Source organism: Amphibalanus amphitrite, unplaced genomic scaffold, assembly GCF_019059575.1.
Source record: "Amphibalanus amphitrite isolate SeventyFive unplaced genomic scaffold, NRLGWU_Aamphi_draft 000285F_arrow, whole genome shotgun sequence".
NCBI classification, from domain to species: domain Eukaryota; kingdom Metazoa; phylum Arthropoda; class Thecostraca; order Balanomorpha; family Balanidae; genus Amphibalanus; species Amphibalanus amphitrite.
In genome coordinates, this window is record NW_024881780.1 from 626,069 (window position 1) to 642,143 (window position 16,075).

At 47.7% G+C, this 16,075-nt stretch overlaps 2 protein-coding genes across 3 annotated transcripts; one reads left to right on the forward strand and one right to left on the reverse strand.

Annotated features, from left to right (window-relative positions):
* The first annotated feature begins 1,404 nt into the window (after window positions 1-1,404).
* On the forward strand, window positions 1,405-3,725 carry LOC122387387 (skin secretory protein xP2-like). The gene is made up of 2 exons (XM_043377537.1): window positions 1,405-1,419; window positions 1,962-3,725. Exons 1-2 carry the CDS (start codon window positions 1,405-1,407, stop codon window positions 3,066-3,068), a joined length of 1,122 nt encoding a protein of 373 aa, XP_043233472.1. The 3' UTR covers window positions 3,069-3,725.
* A 4,807-nt stretch (window positions 3,726-8,532) lies between these two features.
* On the reverse strand, window positions 8,533-15,908 carry LOC122387405. 2 transcript variants are annotated; one of them, XM_043377570.1, is made up of 9 exons: window positions 15,896-15,908; window positions 14,490-14,600; window positions 12,917-13,000; window positions 12,120-12,224; window positions 11,285-11,435; window positions 10,956-11,094; window positions 10,444-10,638; window positions 9,708-9,940; window positions 8,533-9,444 (listed from the first exon to the last, which is right to left on the reverse strand). In XM_043377570.1, the coding sequence occupies exons 7-9, from the start codon at window positions 10,595-10,597 to the stop codon at window positions 8,548-8,550; spliced, it is 1,284 nt and encodes a 427-aa protein (XP_043233505.1). In that variant the 5' UTR covers window positions 10,598-10,638; window positions 10,956-11,094; window positions 11,285-11,435; window positions 12,120-12,224; window positions 12,917-13,000; window positions 14,490-14,600; window positions 15,896-15,908; the 3' UTR covers window positions 8,533-8,547. The 2 variants fall into 2 exon arrangements, with proteins under 2 accessions (XP_043233505.1, XP_043233506.1); XM_043377571.1 differs by lacking the exons at window positions 12,917-13,000; window positions 15,896-15,908 and having other exon boundaries at window positions 14,490-14,598.
* Between the last annotated feature and the right edge of the window lie 167 nt (window positions 15,909-16,075).

A 16,075-nucleotide genomic window follows, 5' to 3' on the forward strand; every position in this document is an offset into this window, starting at 1 on the left:
ACCCTCTTTACAGAGAGCATGTTAAGACCTAAAAGTGTATGCAGAGCCCTCTTTTCAGAGAGACAAAGGAACCCTCTTTACAGAGAGCATGTTAAGACCTAAAAGGGTATGCAGAGCCCTCTTTTCAGAGAGACAAAGGAACCCTCTTTACAGAGAGCATGTTAAGACCTAAATATAGAGCCCTCTTTACAGAGAGACAAAGGAACCCTCTTTTCAGAGAGCAAGAGGTATTAGGAAAATAAGGAATCAGATAGGAATGATAAGTAGACTCGGTCACCGTGAAATAAAAGACTGTGTGAACTGACTGTGTGCCACTCTCCCCGTGCTCTTATCCGCCGCTGCACTCCACTCTTCACCATTCACAAACACAAGATTCTTCCGAACTGGTGAGTATTGCAGATGGCGAATAGGCGATGACAACACAGTATCACTGACAAGAGTTGGCCAGAGAGAGCGAGGCAGTGCTCTCTCGGCGCCGAAAAGTAAAGAAGTGAGAGCGAGGGTTGCTCCCGTCCCGTTTATGTACTGGGTCGGGAGGACACAGGTGGCGACGGAAGTAATGAAATAACAAAGAAGCTACACACTACACAGCGTCCTGGTAACCCTACCACGCGGTCGGCACATGTCGGCCTAACGGCTCCGACCCGCCGGGGACACAGTTCCACGTGCGACGCCACGCCAGCCCACCCCCTCCCCCCGGGTCAGTCCCTCCGGTAACAGCGCATCCTTTCATACAACTGCAGCTGTAAGACACGGTCGCCGGGAGACAGGAGCGTCCCGTCACCCGATCACTGCCATAAACTCTCTCGCGGACGGCCCATCTGCCGGCGGCGTGGCGGGGCATGGGGGGAGGGGGGGGGGGGAACGGCGGCGGCGCGGCGCGGCGCCGGCCGGGACCACGAGTCGGCCCGACCCGGCAGCTACAATTGGGGCAGACAATGAGCCGCAACATTAAATGCGTGCAGTTTGTCGGCAACACCGCACTTGATCGGAACTTAGCAATACTCAGTCACTAGTCACTTTTCAGCTTTAGCAGAGATTGACTGCCAGAATGGCCAGAATAACATTCGGAAACTACATTCACGCACAAGAGCGTAACTGGCGAATGGTGAGACTGCAAACATGCACAGGAACCTAGCACCAGAAGCGAATCTCACGCGAACGCAGTGCGTGGCCGCTCACGCTGACTGGGCGTTAGACATCAATGTTTTTACTTGTTTTATTGACTTTACCAAGTCTATACGGATTCGAATGGATCCACCGCGCCGCGCCGCGGACCGTCCTCGTAACATTACCGCGCGGGTCCTTGGTCGTCAGTTTCCGTCCCGCTCACTATAAAAGCCGGCTCGGCCGCAGGACCGTCATCAGTTGCTCGACGCCAGTCGACAGTGCCGCGGTCCAGGGATGCTCAGAGTCACGGTAAGTGGTCAGCAACTGTACAATGAACTGGCTATCATTTTTAGTCTGTTTATCGTGAATGTTGTCTGTTTTATGTTTTAATGTTTATGTTAAGCCAGTCAAAAGCAATTGACGTGTGTCTTAGGAGCAGATTGCCTAGACTCTTTCTCTTATTTTATCCAAATATTTACTTAGGTATTTGTTCAAACATATTTAAATAATATTATAGGTATAACAGCTGTTCAAATTTGTTTTCTAATATTTGGTTTACACATATCATCGCCGGTCAGATGTAGACGCTGATGTGGCATGATGCTGGACAGTGGACACGCTATTTTTCTATGCATTGCTATTTTTCGAACGCCTCAGAACTCAATCATAGACTGACTGGTCGATCAATTGACATTTATCATGCGGTGCCGGTGACTGTGCTATTGTGTGTCCGGTTGTTCACGCTGCTGGCAACAGCGACTGTGCTGCTGTGTCCAGTTGTTCCTGCCGGTGATTCTGTACTGCTATGTGCCTCGTTGTTCCCGCCGGTGACACTGCTGTTCTGTGCCCAGTTGTTCGTGCTGCTGGCGGCTGTGGCCGCCGGCGACAAGCCGGTGCCGGCCCCGGTGTCGTACACGCCCGCCCCGACGGCGGCCGGCCCAACCCTGGAGCTGGTGGAGGATGCTGCGCCGGCAGTAGAGGAGGCTGCTCCAGTGGAGGAAGCCGCTGCCGAAGCGCCTGCCGAAGAACCTGCGGTAGAAGAGCCGGTGGTGGAGGAGCCAGCGGTGGAGGAAGCCCCTGCTGAAGCCGCCGCTGAGGCACCTGTTGAAGCCGTTGTTGAAGAGCCTGTCGTTGAGGAAGCGCCCGCCGAAGAGCCCGCTGCCGAGGTGGCTGCCGAAGAGCCCGTTGTAGAAGCACCTGTTGCTGCCGAGCCCGCTGCTGAAGAGCCTGCCGCATATGAGCAGCCCACCAGCTACCATCAGCCCGCGTACGGCCACCGCCAGCCGGCGTACGGACATCACCAGCCGTCCTACGGCCACCACCAGCCGGCGTACGGACATCACCAGCCCGCTTACGGACATCACCAGCCCGCATACGGACACCAGCCTGCGTACGGACACGCCAAGCCGTCTTACGGACACCCTCAGCCGTCTTACGGCAAGGTGCACAAGCCGGCACCGCCCGCCTGTTCTGAGAACACCACCAAGGCCTGGTGCCTGGAGGACTCTGAATACCCGACCCACCGGATCGCCAAGGCTATCGCGCTGCACTACAACACCTTCGTGCTGCAGTACCAGGACGTGCTGGCCGACACAGCCAGCTCCGTGGACCGTCTGCAGAGCCTGGAGGAGGAGACCTACCTCTGTAGCAGCGCCACCAGCTACGTGAGGCCGCTGCGCGCCCAGGACACGGACGGCAAGTGGAGGGTCATCGTCAACAACGTCCAGGTGCACGACTACACGTTCACGCAGACGGCGCGCCTGGAGGAGTGCTCGGCGGCCGGGGAGCCGTGCCCGCTGGTGCCCAGCTGCTACGAGTCCACTTGCCTGCAGAAGTCTGTGGTGCACCGGTTCCTGGTGTACGACGAGTACGATCACTACTCGCCGTTCGCCATCGAGACCTTCAAACTGCCCTCTGCCTGCGCCTGCGCGCTCGGCGCCTACGAGATCAGTCACTAAGTAAGACAGGCTAGGATTGGATTCATGGATTAATGAATTGTTGGATATTTCAAGTCGGGATCCTGTGGTTTTCACTTTGGGACTTATTTATTATATTTATTTACGCTTTGCGAATGAATCCTTGAGTGGCCGTGTATTATGATATGCTGTGATAGACGTAGTAAAGAATTAACGTTTGTGGCGTTTTACATGTGATCATATTGTGATTTGTTGCGTTTTGTGTGTTTGACTAGCGTTATATCAGTGGAGCGCATCGCCCGCTCAGATAGCGTTGTCCGCCGGTGTCTCGTATTGTCCAATGTTCACTGTTGTTCCATGTATCGTTCTGAATGGCCAGTGCCAGCTGACCTTGTGTGACCGTCCAAGATCCGGCGGCGCGGTGGCAGTCTCTGGGGGGAGCTCTGACGTCATCACTGCGTCATCAGTCATCACATAGTGTCTGTGTCTGAACTGGCCGCTGGACAATTGAGTACCGGTACATTATTACCCAGATACCATTCGTTAAATTACCCGCGCTAATATGATGCGTTTATTGCTCAAATGAGACTGTGTATTTTCTGATGCGTAGTTGGTTCGTATGCCTCAGGCTGGGACGTACATTTTTATCGCGATTTTTACGACTGTGTGCTCTATGGTGAAGTAAAATGAATATATTAATAATGCAGCATATTCTGGGAGAATGAGAACGATAACACAATAACAATCAGTGACCGTAAATTGCGCTTTGTGTGCAGTTGAGACCAATTGTTTTTTTTCCTAAATACGGTTCAGGCCAGGAGTCCAAAAAATATCAGCCCGTTTTAATGTAGGGTTGCAGTAAATCAGTGCCAGCATGCCAGCAAGGTCAGCAGTGCACGCAGTTCAGAAATAGTGTTAACAGCTTAAAAATTAGCCATAACGCATACAAATGTCGAAGTGCTTCCTAAGAATGTCCATACGTTCAAGATTGTTCACGAAAAAGAGACAAAAATATGAGAGGTTATTTATATTTGCAATGTAACAGACGCCGCAATCCACGCTGGCCACACCGTACTGAACTGAAAAACAATACTGTATGATTAAAAAACATACATTTGAAGACATGAGTTTTGAAAGACTAAAGCTCGCACTTTAAAGTTCATAACACCCAAACAACCCAAACTTCATAACACCCCACGCTTTATTGCAGCCAAAAGCCCCAATCTGACAAGGAAGGTACGAATCTCGCGAGATTAAGCGGTAGGTTTTGCACTTTTACCTTTCCGGTTATATCTCAGAAACTAATCGATCTACGATGAAGTCATTTTACACGATCACGGCCGGCTTGTGAACCAACAAGTCGATCGCATCTTCAACACATAAAAGCTTAAGACGACGAAGATACAGCCTGAAGTACACTACATTTTCTAAGTGCAAAACTTACCGCTAAAACCCGCGAGACCTGTACATTGTACACTTACAGGGTGTCTCAAAAGTTCGTTTACACATTTCCCATGTCAATAAAGCATATAAGAACCGGCCAAAAATCTAAGCTTTTGGTGTCCGTGTGTACACTAGACAAATATGCATGCTTTGACAACTGATTCGGAAGGTTGGAAACCAAACCCTTTGCTGTATCTCCAAAAAATATTTGCCCATACCGATTTTCGTCACTCCGTCAGCTGCCGGAGGCTGATAAAAGGTTTCCAGCTTTCAAGCTCTTGTAGGGGAATCCCCCGCAGTTTCTGCGTCGGATTTAGGTTTGACGAGCTCCCCGGCAACATCCGCTTCTCCCTGAAAGCCGATAGCTTGCATCGACACCATCCGTGAGTATTTTGTAGGTCTTCTCTGGCGCTAACTCCTTCATGAATGACTGGCGCCGACCTCCCAAGCACCATTTTCCTTTTCAAAACAACCCCACTCCTGAACAAATGGGAAGTGCCAGGGGCAAATTTTTCGCAGCATATCGTAGCAGAATGTGTCGGCCATCTGTTTCTTAGACACATTTTGCAAAATTTGCAAATCCCGAACGCTCGTCATTCCCAATGCCAAGACCTTCGCTGGGTTCCGGAGTGTTTTCCTCAGGAGAGGTTCTGCTTTGTAAACGGCCAAAACCAGCTGTCCATCGTGCGGTTTTGTCCGGATTTTGTGTGTAAAAGAAAGCTATTTGCTCCAGATCTGCCTCTTGAAACTTCGTTAGATAAAACTTTACATTAATTGACACTTTTGGAGGGTCACTTGTCCTCGGCATTGACGATTTTCGCATTATTTTCCCTCAAAATTTAGCGTTATAGATATTATAAACAATTTTAAATGATATTTTGTCTTTATTTTATGATGACCTGCAATTTTTGAAACTGGGTAACCTCTGTCTGTGAGCTTCTAGTCAGTTTTCAATAGTTAGGACTGCATTTTCAGCTGCTTTCCGGAGCACGAGTCTGCTGCGGTACAAGGGTCGTTCAAAGCGCTGTTAGTCTCGCATGGTTTTGTCCTTCAAAAAATTTAGCCACCGTTTTTATTAGATGACCATCATGTTGTACTCATCCTCGCCGACACTTTGCCATGTGTCATTTCCGACCTAACCATTCCCATTACTCGTGAAGCAGAGAGTTTCTCAGCCGACCCGAGTATGCGACCTCCATTTTCATGCCTGATCCATGGTCAGAGGTGAACCCTTTTTGTGAGCTGCCGTCGGGAGGAAAAAAGCCGTATCTGGGGTACTTTTCGAAATGAAAATTGTTTAGGAGAGGCAAAAACGCCTTTTTTGTTATAAAATTCGTAAACTTTGCTCGATAACAAAACGAAACATACTGCAGTGATCGCAAAGAAATTTTACATCCAATGAAAGTGGTTATAAAAGGGAAATTATTTTGACCTAAAAGCAAAAGGCGAAAAACTTTTTTGCTTCCAATTCAACCCCGAGTTTTCGGAATCTTTCTTTCACGAAAAAAGCCGTATCGTGGAAGAAAGCCGCATCGTACGAGACACCTGAGCAATACTGTCATGCAAAAAGCCGTATCTCTGATACATTGGTTAACCGATCGGGAATAAAGCCGTATCGCCATTTTTGTTTAACCATATGTCGTCAAAAAGCAGCATCATCGGTGCATTTGTATTGACAGTTCACATCTGTCAATAAAAGTACTAAAGCAGTTCCGCTGCTGGTTGCGTTCCACTGCTTCAGCTCTCGAGTATGGATATTAAATTGAACGTTCGATACAAAAACAAACATGATACCCATTTTAAAACTACATCATCCATGAATAATCGCATTATTGTCGTACCTTTAGGCTCTTGGAATCTGATTGCGCAGGGTGCCATCAAAAGGCAGCTTGACCAACCGACCAGGGACGTAGCCAAGGGAGGGGGCATAGGGGCCACAGGGGCACAGGGCCTCTAAAGACGAAAAATAAAATTAAATTAAAAAAACACGCTGCACCATACCCCAAAAAATAGTGGGCCAAATCCGAGGAGTTTTCCTTTTCTGGAGGGGCACGACACTAGGCCGCGACCTGTGGCCCCTTCCTGAGCAAAATCCTGGCTACGTGCCTGCAACCGACAAGGGGAATCACGAATGCTGTCTTTGTACGGTGCTTCAGTTTTCGATTACACTGGACTGTTAAGTCACGTGGTGCGCAGCTACAAGCACGGAACCGCCCGGCTCCTGAACCAAAATAGAGGATGGTGTAAGAACTTCAGGAATTCCCGTAAAGAAACTGCATTTACAAAGCCTGTGCGAAACATCTAGGGCGACAGCACTGTGCCGCGGCTGATGGTGTAAGCAAATGCCGCCTCATTGTCGGAGATCGCTAGACTGCTGGCTGCTGAGAGCTCCACACGTCTGCGGGAACGCCCTTTAGAGGGCGCACCCTCAAAAGGCCCCCCAATGTGCACTCGTATTCACAGGGCTCTGATTACAGCGCCTACTGCAACAGAGCAGAGGGCTATTCGGTACGTCTTGCTGCATCCTCCACCGGCCACAGCTGTGCTGGTAGGCTCTGGGCAGCTGCCCGTAGAATATGACAATGTTGGGCTTGTGTGGGTGCTACAAGGTAGCCTAACTTTCCAATATGATTGAGCATCATGGGTATGATGGAGATGGAAAGAAGACAGTAAAGTCATTGATCAGGAATGGAAGTGACAGGGGACGACGGTCCCAAAGATACATGGGCGTGGTCACAATTATCACAATAAATGTGACGAGGTTGGCAATAGCAATCGACCTTTCACGGTACCTATTCAACTATATCTTCAACGGTTTTAAGACAAAGATTGTAGGTCGTCGTACTAAGCGTGCCGGCTACGAGCTGCATGTCTAGTATGATGATTACCGGGTCGAACTTAACATGATGCTATTTTGGTTGTGGGGTGGGGTGGGGACAGGGAGGCTAAATTAATCATTGGGGAGGCTAGGTGGGGCATTTCTTATTGGGATTTTAAACGAAGCTGGGGAAAAGAACGGTCGGATTATACTGGCGCCCCCGGCTGGTTAGCACATCAAAATGCTGAATGCCCGGCACCCTGCTGACACCACCGAGTTGGCAAAGTTCTGTTGGCTTCAAACTTCTCAAGTTCACTCCCTATTTTATTTCAATTAAAATTCCCCTTTAAATGGGCACATATTGCTACGATCACGTAGCATGTTTGTGTAAATATTCAACTGTTCCGTCCAGGATATGCCGAAGCCATGCTAAATGAGTAGATACGGCTTTCTTCCAAACTGCCTGGACCAACGATTCGGCTCATATTTCACAGGCCACCATCAAATAAAAGCCGTATCTACAAGATACGGCTTTCTTCCTGACTTATCAGTTCCACATTCTTTGTTTGAAATTTTGTATAAATGCCGTATCTGCCGAATTTAAGGATACGGCTTTCTTCCTGCATGTTTTGCTATCCCTGATGTAACAAATCCGTTTTTGAATTTTTATATTATATATAATATTTTCATTTTTGAGTGTACACGTGTTTGAGCAGTACCATTAAACGCATCATGAAAAGAGCTTTCCAACGATATCAAAAACGAAAAATCGATAAAAATGCGATTTACGGCTTTTTTCCTCCCGACGGCAGTGAGCTCATGAAGGGCCGAATGCGCTTGAAAACAATGAAGCTGCTTGAGGAAGGTTGTTACCAATGCCCACGCAAAATTTCGACTGTTAATTTCATGTTGATTCAGAATTATTGACAAAAAAGCATGACTGGTACCTGTAAGCGAACTTTTGAGACACCCTGTACAATGTACACAGAGAACTAAACAATATCTGAGCTCATTATGAGAGAAACATACGATCCTTCAATGATATCGAAAAACGAAGTATACAAGTCTATGCCATTCTGGGTAACTGCGAGCACCGACCTAACACATTGTAGTAGCATCGGACACTGCAACGTCGCCTTCAACATAAATGACCATGAATTCGCAGAACGGCGCTCCGAAGCGACACATAAGACAGCATTAATATGTCACACACGGACCAAAATCGCACAGAAAACAAATTCAGCCCACCATAACCCCACATCAGTAGCAGTGGTCCTGTTGAACCACTAGAAGGTTCTCCAGGTCAACATCACTCGCGACGAGATTTACCGCACCTCGCTGTGCCGTGGAGCTCTTTGCCCTGCTCCGTCCTCGAGACCGTACCGTTCGCTGCCGGCGTTTAGAGGAAGGGGTGGGATGGGGATCACTTTTGGCATTGGAGGTCTGCTGCCCGTTCTCCGTGGGAGGCAAGAGTTCCTGCACTGGTGTCTGAGGACGCACCTCCAGTGCCACAAGGCGTTCTAAAACGGCCAAGTGTGCCAGGATGCGCTGGTAAGACTCCTCTGCTAGAGTGTCCGGCAGTCTTTCGATCGCTGACAATGCCCCTTGCATCTTAGTGACGACCTGCTGTCGTCTTGCGGCACCTTCCTCGGGACGGCCGGCAGAAGGCGTCACCGGAGGTAGCTCGCGAGCCGGCGAAACACATGGCGAATCGACCGTCTCAGCGACGCCTGGCGTGTCGTCTATCTCAGCGACCCCCGGCACATTGTCCTGTTCCTGGTCCGGCGGAGGCAAAGGACCAAGCAGGTCTTCCACCACCATGCACAGATAGTGCATATGTCTGCACGGCAGTTTGTGGGACACCCAATCCTGGCACTGACAGGTGAACTGGTGCGCGCACACACCACAGTCCTCACAGCGCAGCTGGCATCCGAACGGACACAGCCGGTGGTGCTGCTCGATGCGGATGTACTGGTGGTCCGTCTCGGCGAACGGGCCTACCAGCCACGTGGGTCGGGCCGCGTCCGACAGGCGGTGAGCCGCTGCGGTACGGGCGGCGACCAGCTCGGCGGCCGCCGCGTGACGCTGCCGGATCTCGGACAGCCGGGCGGAGGGCCCTCGCCACAGCTTTTTCCGCTCCTGCCACAGGTCGTCCACCTGGAGATGTTCATGACTCGCATTACTTCAGCATGCAGACTCAGCGACAACATATAACTAACTACATACTACATCAAGAGAAATAGACATATTAAAAACTATTGTCATATTATACTTTATTAAATGCACACGAGCCTCCTTCTTTACTCAGTTATGAATTCTGCTGGTGCGATAACGGATCGGTTAGTAATTATAGTATTGTCATCCAGAACCGAACAACTACAAGCGCCAATTTATTCCCCTAAAAAAATCATAAAACAAACCTCTTTCGGAGGACGGATTTCTTTATTGTCCAGTTCCTCACTCGACATTTCAACGCGCTCCTTTTGAGTGGAGGTCTCGGTCTGTGGCCTGATCTTGAGACTGTTGCACATGTTCCGCAGATCTCTTCTGCCGATCCAGAACCCACGGCGAGTGGCAGGATCACCAGTTTCCTCCAGGGACTTACGGATGTCATTAATGACGCGAGACGCGGGCTCTCCTTTCAGGAGTTTCTCTGCACAACACAAATTGATCGCCGCTTCAGAGACATGCTCATTGCTCAGTCTCGGAAGCTACCGATTGGAACATCACAAAAATTCCCTGTGTTGAGAGTTTCATCCGTCTCGTTGGGTTCCTGACTCATTGCCTGCTGTAAGGGATATTTTTACACCAATAATTGCAATTCTACTTCGCAAGTTAATGTTGAATCCAATGAAAAACTAGCACCTACTAGACGAAAAAAGAACCAAACTCCAGAGCCGGTTTGATTGGTGACTTTGAAACGGACGCCACTCAGAACTATCGACAAGAACAGACTCCAACTGGCAATCCCGCAGACCTGGCGAAGGCTCATGAAATCCCAACAAACCCTGACACAACATTCATCGATCAGATAAATGTTTTGTCGGGGTTTGTTACTCAGTTCCCCGCTAGAGATTTTGTATGTGTTATTCCTCTAGCTGTTTCGTGTGTAGAATGCGGATGCTCAGTCTAGGTGAGACAGGTTATTCGACTTACCTTGTGCGAAGTCCCTGACTGTCTTCGGTAGTCGTATATAAGGCAGATCGGTCTTGTCCGTCGCGTGTCCGTAGTGGAACGGATGCACTGTCACGCTGACCTTGCCCTCTTCTGATGTCCTGGCACACATCACCGCCGTGCAGGTACTACCCATCTTGGAAGATCCCTGGGATTTCAGCTGCCGCTTCCGGACTCCTAGAAAGCACACAAACCATTGGGAGCTTTCTGTCACTGCCTGTTAATTCTGTTGGATAACCTTACACAATATCGTGTAAATATAGTTCTTAGTGTATGTCTAAGATGGTACCTTTCAATTGAGTTTAGGTAATACATAAAAGCTATGCATCAGGACCGACTTTAAAGTATCACTAAGATATTATTTAAGTCACCTAAAAAATCAAATCACTTCAATACAGTGAATTATACTGGATGCTTTTAGCACGGCACAACCTGAAAGCCCACCGAATGTGTGGTCTTAAAAACAAGCATTTTTAGTTGCAAATCGCATTTACCTTTGACCTTCGACACATAAGTCCCTGAGCGTGAGCAGGCGTATATGATCGTTTTTTTCGCCTTCTTTCAGCTTCCCGCCGCGCACGTTGTATCTTGCACACGTGTCGTCCTCAAACACTTCCTTCCATCTCTTAAAGTCTGAAAAACAAGTAATTGTATGTAAATTGTAAATCGCAGATTTTAACCAATTAATGCGTTACCTTCTACATGAATTGCGCTTAAACGTACGAATGAATCGCATGCATCTCATCACACATTAGTCAATCGACGAAAGATTCCGTTTCCTATTTCGCGCTCGCTCGTATGTTGTAGGTGCCATTATGCTCACCATCTACCGATCCAAACTCCTTCGTGACCTCATGGCTAGCTTCCGTGATGCCATGCACATCTGCTAGGTGCTGTCGCAGGCTAGCCGCACGCTTAAACTCAGCCGTGCACGGATTCAGTGATGTACCAGTTCGAGTCGATTCTCGGCAGGCCTGCAATAATGTGCAACAAATGAGAATGGAGAGGGAGAAAGGCAGGAGAGAGAGAGGAAAGGTGTGAAGGAGGGAGGGAGCGGGAGGAGGAGGAGGAGGAGGAGGAGGAGGAGGAGGAGGAGGAGGAGGAGGAGGAGGAGGAGGTGGAGGAGGAGGAGGAGGAGGAGGAGGAGGAGGAGGAGGAGGAGGAGGAGGAGGAGGAGGAGGAGGAGGAGGGGAGGGGGAGGGGGGAGGGGGAGGGGGGGAGGGGGAGGGGGAGGGGGAGAGGGGAGAGGGAGAGAGAGAGAGAGAGAGAGAGAGAGAGAGAGAGAGAGAGAGAGAGAGAGAGAGAGAGAGAGAGAGAGAGAGAGAGAGAGAGAGAGAGAGAGAGAGAGAGAGAGAGAGAGAGAGAGAGAGAGAGAGAGAGAGAGAGAGAGAGAGAATGAGCGAATGGATAGACAGGCAGACAGACAGATGAGGAAATATTGATGATTTAAGCATTCCAAAGGGGTGTCACTAAACATTATATTGTCTATTTGTCTACATGTTATTAATGTTAAGGCACTTTGGTTTGCATGTTTTAAACCATTTTAATTTACATGACAAAATAATGCATATAACAACATGCATTTATGACCGTAGTGAACTTTGAGCCAGTTAAAAAAAACAGCGTAACCTACCAAGATTTCTAGAGACAGAACTTACGAGCTTTAATTGCTCTTTGGGCAGCACTTTGTGATATTGTTTCTTGTGGTGACACAGCGCAGGAGAGTTGAAACCCACGTAGCTGCAGAGGTCGCACGGAAAACACTGAAGAAAAGAAGGGTAATTTCAGACTAATGCTAATGAACATTACTTAATAATACTCATTGAAGCAATATGGTAAGCCGCAAGGCATCCCCAACGGCCAATAGTCAAGTCCAGCTATTCTGGATGGGCGGGTTCCCTGCACCCCAGAACCCACGCTAACCGATACTTGTTGCGCGAGTTGTTATGTCGACTACCCGATATTAAAATTCCCGGCGACGGTATAAATTGTAATTTAGTGGAGCTAACTGGCGTAGCCGCACCCGGCCCAGCCTGCTAACCGACTTCATGTGGCAAGCAGCGCGATTACTAACACTGACATAAGACCCAAGGTAATCGCAATCACGAGTAGGTAGCTAAATTACTCCGACCGGGTTCTGACAACCGCGACAGTCGATCGATCGATCGATCGATCCAGCATTTCCGAATGATCTACTGAAGTGGAAGAAGTTGAGATGGATAAGGAGAAAAAATCATCGTGCTTCAGAGCAAATTCGACCGACTGTGCGGGTCGGAACACAGAAGGGACCCCCCCCACACACACACACCACCACCACCACCACCACACATGCGCGAACCAAATTAATGAACAAATTTTGAACATAAAATGGCTGAAACAATCAGAGATAGGTCATGAGAGGTAACTCATGGCACAGTTATTGATAGGAATACAGCTAAGACTTAAAAAGACTCACATCATCTGGATGGCAAAGCTTCATGTGCTCCTTTATTATTCTCAAAGACGGCACCAAAATGTTGCAGACGCGACATCTCCTTCCCTGGAACAGCAGAAGCGGAGGAATATATTACCATCGGATAAATACTATATTGGAGAAATATAGAAATATATTCTGAAACCTTTCCACGAAGAACCTCAGAGGAAATGCACCAATGTGGAATATGGCCATGATCCATTTTCTAAGAATGCATATGCCTTGTGGTGTGGCTGCATGTGATAAGACTGACACCTAAAAAAGATGCAAGTGGTAGGAAGCATTTGTTATACTCTACATATATGCTAAGCAGTGGACGGTTAATCTAACTATCCCCCGACCTATTTCATTGGTTTTCTACATATCTATGGCGAGGGTACGAACTTCCTTTTGGCCGCTTATTGAGCCAGACCTTCACAGAAAACAATTTTGTTCATTGTTTGCGGTCACAAAACGTAAAAATGGCCAATTTTCAGGCCTCAGGTCAGTTGGTCCGCTAGGATCACGCCAATGATTCTAGGGTCGGAGCCCGGCTTTTGGTAAGTATTTTATCAAAAATCGTCGCAGCGTAGCAACTTTGATATATCGTTATGATACATTGTTTGATACAACATCGTTGATTGTTTTAGGCTTGTCCAGGCGCGTCAATCGATACAATTTTTGTTGGAGAAGATCAAATTGCCTTTTTCGAAGTTAGGTCAAAGCCTCTCAGGCAAGTGCCTGTCCCGTATTCATGGATTAGGTATTCCATGCCGGAATACTTCATCCATGCCGTATTTCAGCTGGTGGAGCGTTGTACTCCCGGTGGTGAGAGCCCAGGTTCGTGTCGCTCCAGCGCTCGATATTATGAGACTCCTGACGGGGATGGTCTGCGGTTGGTGGAAGCAGCCGTAGCCAGCTGAAGTCAGTTGCGTCCGTGACCGTCCTAGGACAGGGAGGTCCGGCTTTGAAGGGCGTTAAACATCGGCATCCACATTCTCAAGTCACCTGGAATTGCGCGACCGGGGGGAAGGGATCGGGGCCTGAAAAACGAGCTCTGCTGAGCGTGGGCTCTGAATCTTTTATTGTTAATTGGGGCTTTAGGGCGCGCCGACGACTAAGGTCATTTTGCGCCCTTAACATCGGGCTCTGACTCTGACAATCCATCCATTCAAATATTCTAACTCAATTTATAACAGTAAACCTAAGGGGGCCGCGTTACGGCGATACATGAGATGACACCGCTTTGCCCTTTCATCGCACTATGAAGCGACACACGCTGGCTAGCCGCTGTATATTACGATCGCAAACCGTCCGCGAGAGACAAGGACAGCTGGACGCCTCCGAGGCCAAGTATCAGTGGCCAGTGGGTGCCAGCTGCTGATGGAAGGAAGATTAGAAAGAACTGTGTGCTAGCAACCACAACTTCTAGTAAGAGAGACTGGCGCTGAGGTACTTACTAACTGTCACTTATGGTCTATGGACCATCACATGCTTTTGTAACACCATTATGTCCACAATCATGTCTATTACCATTTCTTACAGGTACCAATTATACCATTATACCAATTAATACCTTTGGATGCTTTGCTGAATTTTTCATTTCCTTTAAAAGTGGTCCAACTTTTCTGTCTGAAGCACTGCCAGTCACCAGCATCAAGTTCAGTGTTCACTTATTCATATATGTCTGAAAAAGTATAGATGAGGTGTCAGGATTCTCTCATGGTAAAAGTGAGACACATGAAGCAGAATGTTAGGCACATGAATTTGAATATCAATATTCATTTGGTAGGTAGGTAGTAGGTACCTATTAGATTTATATAATATATAAGCTTGATTTCTTGGGCATCATCTTACATTTGCCTGGAAGTTGCCTGTTGCATGGTAAGAATGGCTTTGGTATTCTAAAATTACCCATGAGAACCTTATGCTGATCAATTATATTATTTATTAAGGTGACATCTTTGCATTATTAACTTGTATTGTTTGACTGGACCAAAGCTCGTCCATGATTCCCATCTTTCTGCTACACAAAAGAATTATTTTTATACTGAATATTTTGTTGAATAGTAGTTTCCTATTATAATTGTATATGTTCAAACCTTATTTTATTGAAGGATTAGTCATACAATACAATGTCCTGTGTGCCTATAAAGATGATCTAGATAATATACAATGATCATTATCACAGTAAATGATAGTGCCAAACTAATAAATAACATGCAAGGGGTCTGTTCCAGTCACACTTTCAAACACCTCTGAACTTCTCCAAGAGCAGGATAGAGGAGGTTGGAGCAGAGGACATTAGTAGAGCAGATGTCACACAAAGGTTTTCCAACCAAGGAGAGGCGCTGTAGGTTTGTAGGTTGTAGGGTAGGTTTGTAGGTTGTAGGGTAGGTTTGTAGGTTTGTAGGTTGTAGGTTTTTAGGTTGTAGGTTTGTAGGTTGTAGGTTTGTAGGTTGTAGGTTGTAGGTTAGGTTAGGTCAGGTTAGATTAGGTTTGTTAAGGTTTTGTTAGGAAGAAGTACCTCCAGGCATAGCGCCTCTCCTTGGTTGGAAAACCGTCGTGTGACGTCTGCTCTACTATTACCGAGCACAGCCCTCCTTGGCTTTGTAGGAGCTAGAGCTGCCACTGGAAAGTGGAACATGGAAGCAATCTTAGAGGAGTTTAGAGGTGTTAGGAAGTGCGACTGAAACAGACCCAATGTGACCTATGATGACCAATGTGACCCGTGATGACCAAGGGGACTTGGTCATCACGGACGGTCACTAAGTACAATCCATGAATGAATCGCTATTCCAGCTCCTATTAGGACTCCAGTCCTAACGGCTCAAAAGTCAAAACTGTGTCTTGCATCACATTGGGTCATGGACTTGCATACGCAATACAATCCCAGTGAATTCTGATAAAGTTTTATATCTACAAACATAAACCTGGGAAAAATATGACTCTAAAACAACACACACAGCATCCAAAAAATACAAGCACACGTTCGTCGTTCGGTGTAATCTCAGCGACATCCTTCGCTGAATTATGTTCGTTCACAATTGTCATTCACCAGAACACTGCAGTTCCTCGACTTTTCATTGGTGGCGGTCGCGTAGTTTATGCCAATCACCAATAGCAGTTGCTAGTAAAATGAACAGTAAACGAAGATTTCTG

Excerpts from the sequence above, each read along its gene's own strand:
- LOC122387405 (XM_043377570.1), bottom strand. The coding sequence starts at position 10,597 with ATGGGTAGTACCTGCACGGCGGTGATGTGTGCCAGGACATCAGAAGAG. Across the intron at positions 9,941-10,443 it reads AGTCAGGGACTTCGCACAAG|AGAAACTCCTGAAAGGAGAG; the intron begins GTAAGTCGAATA and ends TGTGTTGTGCAG. Across the intron at positions 9,445-9,707 it reads AAATCCGTCCTCCGAAAGAG|GTGGACGACCTGTGGCAGGA; the intron begins GTTTGTTTTATG and ends GAACATCTCCAG.